The following is an 8,254-nucleotide window of genomic DNA, read 5'->3' on the forward strand; positions in this document are numbered from 1 at the left end:
GAAAAGTGACACTTTCATGAATTTTAAAAAATCCAAACAGTAAAGTTACCCCAATTTTTTTGTATAATGTGAAAGATGATGTTACGCCGAGTAAATAGATACCAAACATGTCACCCTTTATAATTGCACGCACTCGTGGAATGGCGACGAACTACGGTACCTATGAATTTCCATAGGCGACGCTTTAAAAATTTTTTACGGTTACCAGGTTTGAGCTACAGAGGAGGTCTAGGGCTAGAATTATTGCTCTCGCTCTGACGATCGCGGCGATACCTCACATGTGTGGTTTGAACACCGTTTACATATGCGGGCGCGACTTCCGTATGCGTTTTCTTCGCTGCGCGAGCTCGCGGGGACGGGGGCGCTTTAAAAATTTTTTTTTTTTTTTAATTAATTTATTTTATTTATTTTTGTACTTTTATAAATTGTGTTTAAAAATTTTTTTTTTTTTTTTACTTTTATTGCTCTCACAAGCAATGTAAACATCCCTTGTGACAGTAATATGTGGTGACAGGTACTCTTTATGGAGGGATCGGGGGGTCTAAAAGACCCCCCATCCCTCCTTTACACTTCAAAGTATTCAGATCGCCAAAAACGGCGATTCTGAATACTGTGTACTTTTTTAAATTCGGCGCCATTGGCAGCCGAGGTAAACGGGAAGTGACGTCATGACGTCGCTTCCGCGTTTACAATTAGAAGGCTGGAACGAAGCCGCTCACAGCTTCGTTCCAGCCCGCCCCCAGCCGCCGGAGATTCCCGAATGGACACCGGGCCTCCCGATCGCACGGGAGGCCCGGTAACAGCGGCGGGAGGGGGGGGATGTCCCCTCCCGCTCCTCCGGTATAACAGCCGAGCGGCTTTTAGCCGCATCGGTTGTTATATTCGGGTAGCCGATCGCCCGCTGTAAACAACGGTACCGGGATGATGCCTGCAGCTGCGGGCATCATCCCGGTATAACCCCGGAAAGCCGAGGACGCATATGTGCGTTCGGTCGGCGGGAAGGGGTTAAAAATCCCCATAGGAATACGTTTTAAAATTTTTTACTGGTTACATGTTGTGAGTTACAGAGGAGGTCTAGGGCCAAAATTATTGCTCTCGCTCTAACGTTCGCAGCAATACCTCACATGTGTGGTTTGAACACCATTTTCATATGTGGGCGGGAATTACGTATGCGTTTGCTTCTGCATGCGAGCACACGGGGACACGGGGGAAAAAAAAAACATTTATTGTTCATTTTACTTTATTTATTTTAGTTTGACACGTTTTTCCAAAAAATAAATATTTTGATCAATTTTATTCCTATTACAAGGAATGTAAAAATCCCTTGTAATAGGAATATGGCATGACAGGTCCTCTTTACAGTGAGATATGGGGTCAATAAGACCCCACATCTCACCTCTAGGCTGGGAAGCCCGAAATAATAAAAAAAAAACGATCCTGGCTTCGATAGTAGCGGTGAGTCAGTAGAAGCACCAGAGGGTGGTGGGAGGGGGGGGTTGTTCCCTCTCGCCTCCCGTAAGAACGATCAAGCAGTGGAACAGCCACTATGATCATTCTCATGGTGTAGAGAATCGCCGGCTGAAAAAGCTGATATCTGAATGATGCCTGTAGTTGCAGGCATCATTCAGATATCCCCGCACAAAGTCAAGGACGTCGTATGATGGCTGGCGGGCGGGAAGTGGTTAAAACACATTTTTTTTTTTAACACAAAGTTGTCCATTTATACAATATTTCTACCACATAACATGTACATACCAAAAATGCCCCAAAATAGATTCTCCTACTCCTCCTGAGTACGGCGATACCCCATGTGTGAGACTTCCACAGCCTGGCCACATACAGAGGCCGAGTATAGCAGAGCATGGCTGGGTATGGCTAAGCATGGCAAAGTATAGCTGGGTATCACCGAGTATTGCAGAGTATGGCTGGGTATGGCAGAGTATGGCTGGGTATGGTGGGGTATGGCTGGGTATGGCGGGGTATGGCTGGGTATGGAGGGGTATTGCAGAGTATGGCTGGGTATGGCAGAGTATGGCTGGGTATGACAGAGTATTGCGGGGTATTGCAGGGTATTGCGGGGTATTGCAGAGTATTGCAGGGCATTGCAGAGTATTGCGGGGTATTGCAGAGTATTGCAGGGCATTGCAGAGTATTGCAGAGTATTGCAGAGTATTGCGGGGCATTGCAGAGTATAGCAGAGTATTGTGGGGTATTGCAGAGTATTGCAGGGCATTGCAGAGTATTACAGAGTATTGCAGAGTATTGCGGGGTATTGCGGGGCATTTCAGAGTATTGCGGGGCATTGCAGAGTATTGCAGGGTATTGCAGAGTATTGCAGGGTAGTGCGGGGCATTGCAGAGTATTGCAGGGTTTTGCAGAGTATTGCGGGGCACTGCAGAGTATTGCGGGGCATTGCAGAGTATTGCGGGCCATTGCAGAGTATTGTACAGGGAATTGCAGAGTATTGCAGGGCATTGCAGAGTAGTGCTGGGTATTGCTGAGCATGGGGGGGATGGCTGAGCATGGTGGGATGGATGGATGGATGTGACTGCACATGTCACTGAGCAGCGCTGTGCGCACTACACATCCAGCCCACAGAGCTGCTCCCATCCGATCCCTCCCCCTCTGTACCGATCAGTACAGAGAGGGGAGAGAGGAACTGGCGTCATGACATAACGCCGGTTTGTTTACATGTGATCGCTCCGTCATTTGACGGAGCAATCACATGATAAACGGCCGCGATCAGCGGCCGTTTACCGTGATCTGTGATGCGCCGGGTCCGGTCACGGATGTTCCCGTGTGCGCGCATCAGGGGGCGCGCGGGAGCTGTTTTCTGGGATCACGTCATATGACGTGATCCCAGAGTTATCCAAAGGCCCTGCAGCCGTCATTTGGCTATGGGCCGGTTGGCAACTGGTTAAACAAGAAACAGCACTGCTGTGGCAATGAATGGAACTTCAAAGTGGGCTTTTAACTTTGAACCTTCCTCTATCCAGTGATGTGTGGAATGTGCTTTTATCCCTTACAGTTTGAAATAAAAAGTTGAAATCCTGCTTCATCCTTTGTATTACAGCTTACCGATTCTTAAATGTGGTGACTGCATTAGTTTTCTTTTTTGTACGCTTTATTTACTTTATTTACACCTTGTTATCTGGCTACGGAGTCTGTTTTTCAAAAGAGCAAGCTATCCTGCAGATGTAGCAGTTACAGGGTGGACACAAACCATTTACTACTGATAGGGCTGCTTACAATGATCAGCTTTTACTGATTTATGTAAAACTTTTAACCTAAAAGAAAAAACTGTTTGCTGTAACTGCTTATAAAGTGTTAGCTTGAGTTCAGCTTTAATTTATTAGTGTATCTATATCTGCTAGTACATCTAACACTCCCCTCCCTCGAGACTGACAATACTGCTGTCCAAAGGTGCCCCTGTGTTCCTTCATCCATAGTAGAAGCAATGTAATACAGGATGTGTGCTACTGGTCAGATCACCAGGTGAAAACAAAGGGGAAAAAAGTCTTAGCAAAGAAAACAAATGCAGCCACTACATCTAATGATTGGTTAAGCTGCAATACGTTACATTTTTAGTCTTGGGGTTCAATATCACTTAAAGTAGAACTATAGGCAAAACTTTTTTTCATTTTGGATAGAGTAAGGCCTCGTACACACAGTACGAAAATCAGAAGGGAAAAGTCTGAAGACGAGCTGTCTGCAGATTTTCGGATCGTTAGTACAGTGCATTCGACAGACAATTTGACTTTTACGTCAGACAAAAGCTGCCTGTGCAGGCTATAAAATGTTTGTCGGATGTGAACTCAACGTCAGATTTTCGGATGGTCAGTACAGAAATCGTCACACAAAAGTCGAAAGTACAAACACGCATGATTGGAATCAAAGGAACGACTGGGAAGAGTTCGGTCTTGTAAACTACTGTTCGTAAAATCTAGAATTAACATTCTCATCTTCTTTAATGGGATAATAATGAAGCTGCTTTTTGCATATAGTTATGCCAAACGTATTTTAAAAGGCATTTGTTTTGTACGATCTGAAAATCGCAAATCAACGCTCACCAAACTTCTACTAACATGAAATTAGCAGAAGGGGCCCAAAGGGTGGCGCTTGAGAAATGAACTTCCTCTTTATACTCCCATAGTACGTCACTACGTTTGTGTTTTTCAAACGACAATTTGTGTATAGTTAGTATGCTAGACAAAATCCTGCACACGCCCTTTGACAAAAATCAGATGCTCGGTCATCCAACAATCAGACCATGTGTAACGGGGCTTAAGGGAGTGTTATAATCCCTGTCAGATTTTTTTTTTCACCATCTGTGTCCCATTGTGGAGATTTCCCTTCACTTCCTGTCCCATAGTCAAACAGGAAGTGAGCAGAAATCCCTGCAAATTAGCGGAATTAATTGGGGCCCCCCAGGTCACCAGAATTAGTGTCCTCATTGGAAGATTTCCCCTCTATTACTTTTTTGAATCTTCTGGGATTTTCTTTTACTTTCACTTTCAATGATAATGGTAAACCTTATGGTTATCTCCTTAATGGGGGCACAGACAGCAATAAAAACTGGCAGGGGTTCTAATCTCTCTCCACTCTCTCCAAAACCCCCAAAAAAGTTTTGCTTTTAGTTACTGTATGCCAGGCATCACTAAATGGCGTACCGTGGGCCAGACCTGGACTGAGCCCCTGTCCCATCTATGGTAAAGCCATTTAGGAGCCGCTTCTGTTCCCCAGCCTTGGCCGCTTTCATTCTCTCATGTCAGGAGGCACAATGGTAATATGCATGTTGGGAGGCACAGTTCTGCATTGGGGGCGGGTAATAAACTGCATGTGACTTCAGGAGACACAGCTCAGCTCTGCACTGGACGGGAGCGAGAGCTTCCGGCTGCTTTTCACATTAACCAGCAAACCTAGCATCCTGATTGCATCCTAGCCACCAATCACTTGCTGGTTAATATGAGAAGCAGCTGGAAGCTCTCGCTCCCGTCCAATGTAGAGCTATGTTTCCTGAAGTCACACGCAGCTTATTACCCGCCCCCAATGCAGAGCAGTGCCTCCCACCCCCAACCCCCGCTTGATCTAAGGTAGGAGAGCAAATGGCAGAGGACACTTCAGGAGGAGGGGGGGTGATGTGAGAGGAGGCAGTGCTGGAGAGGGGTGTAATGTGTAGGGGGCAGTGATGTGTGTGTGGGGGGTATATGTGGGGGGGGGGGGGGTGTACAGGGGGCCGGTGATGTGGGGGGGGTGATGTGAAGAGGGGCAGTGCTGTGGGGTGGAGGGGTGATGTGGAGGCAGGTGATGTGAAGGGGTGGGTCAGTTCTGTGGGGTGGGGGCAGGTGGGGTGGGGGCAGTGCTATGAGGGGGAGGGTTGATGTGGAGGAGGTGGGGGCAGGTGATGTGAGGAGGAGGGGTGATGTGGAGGGGGTGGGGGGGCAGGTTATGTGAAGGGGGCAGTGCTGTGAGGGGGAGGGGTGATATGAAGGGGGTGGGGGAAGGTGATGTGAAGGGGGAAGTGCTATGAGGGGGAGGGGTGATATGGAAGGGGGGTGGGGGAAGGTGATGTGAAGGGGGGCAGTGCTGTAAGGGGGAGGCGTGATATAGAGGGGGGGTCAGGGGAAGGGTATGTGAAGAGGGCAGTGCAGTGAGGGGGAGGGGTGATATGGAGGGGGGGTCGGGGGAAGGTTATGTGAAGAGGGCAGTGCTGTGGGGGGTGGGGTGATGTGGAGGGGGTGGGGGAAAGTGATGTGAAGGGGGCAGTGCTGTGGGGGGAGGGGTGATGTGGAGGGGGTGGGGGAAAGTGATGTGAAGGGGGCAGTGCTGTGGGGGGAGGGGTGATGTGGAGGGGGTGGGGGAAAGTGATGTGAAGGGGGCAGTGCTGTGGGGGGGGGTGATGTGGAGGGGGTGGGGGAAAGTGATGTGAAGGGGGCAGTGCTGTGGGGGGAGGGGTGATGTGGAGGGGGTGGGGGAAAGTGATGTGAAGGGGGCAGTGCTGTGGGGGGAGGGGTGATGTGGAGGGGGTGGGGGAAAGTGATGTGAAGGGGGCAGTGCTGTGGGGGGAGGGGTGATGTGGAGGGGGTGGGGGAAAGTGATGTGAAGGGGGCAGTGCTGTGGGGGGAGGGGTGATGTGGAGGGGGTGTGGGAAAGTGATGTGAAGGGGGCAGTGCTGTGGGGGGGGGGGGGTGATGTGGAGGGGGTGGGGGAAAGTGATGTGAAGGGGGCAGTGCTGTGGGGGAAGGGGTGATGTGGAGGGGGTGGGGGAAAGTGCTGTGGGGGGAGGGGTGATGTGGAGGGGGTGGGGGAAAGTGATGTGAAGGGGGGCAGAGCTGTGGGGGGGTGATGTGGAGGGGGTGGAGGAAAGTGATGTGAAGGGGGCAGTGCTGTGGGGGAAGGGGTGATGTGGAGGGGGCAGTGCTGTGGGGGGGGGTGATGTGGAGGGGGTGGGGGAAAGTGATGTGAAGGGGGCAGTGCTGTGGGGGAAGGGGTGATGTGGAGGGGGTGGGGGAAAGTGATGTGAAGGGGGCAGTGCTGTGGGGGGAGGGGTGATGTGGAGGGGGTGGGGGAAAGTGATGTGAAGGGGGCAGTGCTGTGGGGGGAGGGGTGATGTGGAGGGGGTGGGGGAAAGTGATGTGAAGGGGGCAGTGCTGTGGGGGAAGGGGTGATGTGGAGGGGGTGGGGGAAAGTGATGTGAAGGGGGCAGTGCTGTGGGGGGAGGGTGATGTGGAGGGGGGTGGGGGCAGGTGATGTGAAGGGGGGCAGAGCTGTAAGGGGGAGGGGTGATATAGAGGGGGGGCGGGGGTAGGTGTTGTGAAGGGAGCAGTTAGCGTTGCCACCTTTTCTTCAAGCCAAACCCGAACACTTTAGCGGCCTGAGGAGTAATGCTGTGCGCATAGCGTGCCGCAGCTGAGATTGGGTGTGGCCAAATTGATATTGCTGACATCATCGCCCCACCCCACAATTATGCCAAACCTGCCCCCAGACAGCAGCCTGCAGCTCCCAGAATGGCAATAGATTTGTGTGTGACTATCTTGGTTACTAAGGGAGCCACAGTCCAGTCTGAATAATGTGTCCGGGTTTCAATCTGTCTGAAACCCAGGCACATGATTCAAAACCTGGACTGTCCGGGTGAATCCCGGACAGGTGGCAACCCTAGGAGCAGTGCTGTGGAGAGCAGATGATGTGAAGCGGGCAGAGCACACTACTGTCTGTGTGCGGAGATTTGTGATGTGAGGGGGGGGTGATGTGAAGGAGTCTTTGCACAAACGTGCAATTCAGACCTCTGCTGGAAGAATATTTTACTAAGTGGACTTACATAAAATTTAATTCAATACCCCTGCTGTATACATTTTAAGGTTAAGGATGAAAACACAGAAGCATATACTTTCAAAAACAGGTACCTTTATATATAACAACCTGCAAACGCACAAAAAGTGACAGTTGAAGGTCAGACTAGACTCACCCCTGTATGTGCACCTGCCAGTTTTAGCGGTTTGGGACTGATGAGCGGAGACACCATATAGAGCACCAGCAGCACAAACGCCACTAGGAAGACAGCAGACAGCAGCAGCATGACGGATTGTGTGAGGATGTCCAGTCTGAAGAAAGATGGCACATAGGAATAAAATAGGGGTTTAGTCACAGTATGAGGGTAAGTACTCAAAGCATACTGACTGCCAAACAATGCCCCTAGGACATAGAAAGGAATTTACTGGTTGAACGTTTAAGATATACAGTAGGGTAGGTAAGGCAAGCAAAAAAATATGTTACTGAACAAATCTAAACAAAGGTGATCTGTAGGTAAAGGACAAGTATCAACACAGTTGAGCCACAGAGTTAGAAATGCTAGAACAGTGAGGCAAAGAGAAAATTGCATAGAAGAAAGATGACAGTAATGTGAAAGCATATACCTTTCTCAAGTTGTATTCCTCTACTTCCGTAGCTGTTCATTATATTTGTTTCACTTTCACTATAGTCAAAAGGGATTTCTGTGGATGTGGGAGATGTCATGCTGCCATCTAGTGTCAATATTCAAGAATGCTGTTGTCAATTTTTTTAGGTTTTCATGCCTTCAACAGGATGTACCTGCTGAGTGAGTGGAAAACATTTTCAAAAACAAACCTTGACGAAAGTCTCGTACACACAATCGGATTGTTCGCCAACAAAACCGTGGAATTTTGTCCGAAGGGCGTTGGCCTAAACTTGTCTTGCATACACACGGCCACACAATTGTTGGCCAACAATTAAGAAC

General features: G+C 49.4%; 1 protein-coding gene across 3 annotated transcripts in view; it reads right to left on the reverse strand.

Annotated features, from left to right (window-relative positions):
- The window catches only part of LOC141144852 (vacuolar protein sorting-associated protein 4B-like), a 146,708-nt gene extending 138,660 nt beyond the window's left edge, over positions 1-8,048 (reverse strand). For all 3 annotated transcript variants that reach the window (XR_012244475.1, XM_073630934.1, XM_073630933.1), the window contains exons 1-2: positions 7,914-8,048; positions 7,466-7,601 (exon numbers count right to left, since the gene is read on the reverse strand). Coding sequence is in view for 2 of the 3 variants with exons in the window: in XM_073630934.1 (XP_073487035.1) it covers positions 7,466-7,576 (111 nt within the window). In the remaining variant the exon portion in view is untranslated. The remainder of the gene's footprint in view (positions 1-7,465; positions 7,602-7,913) is intronic.
- Positions 8,049-8,254: the final 206 nt, after the last annotated feature.

Source organism: Aquarana catesbeiana, linkage group LG05 (genome assembly GCF_042186555.1).
Source record: "Aquarana catesbeiana isolate 2022-GZ linkage group LG05, ASM4218655v1, whole genome shotgun sequence".
Lineage (NCBI taxonomy): Eukaryota > Metazoa > Chordata > Amphibia > Anura > Ranidae > Aquarana > Aquarana catesbeiana.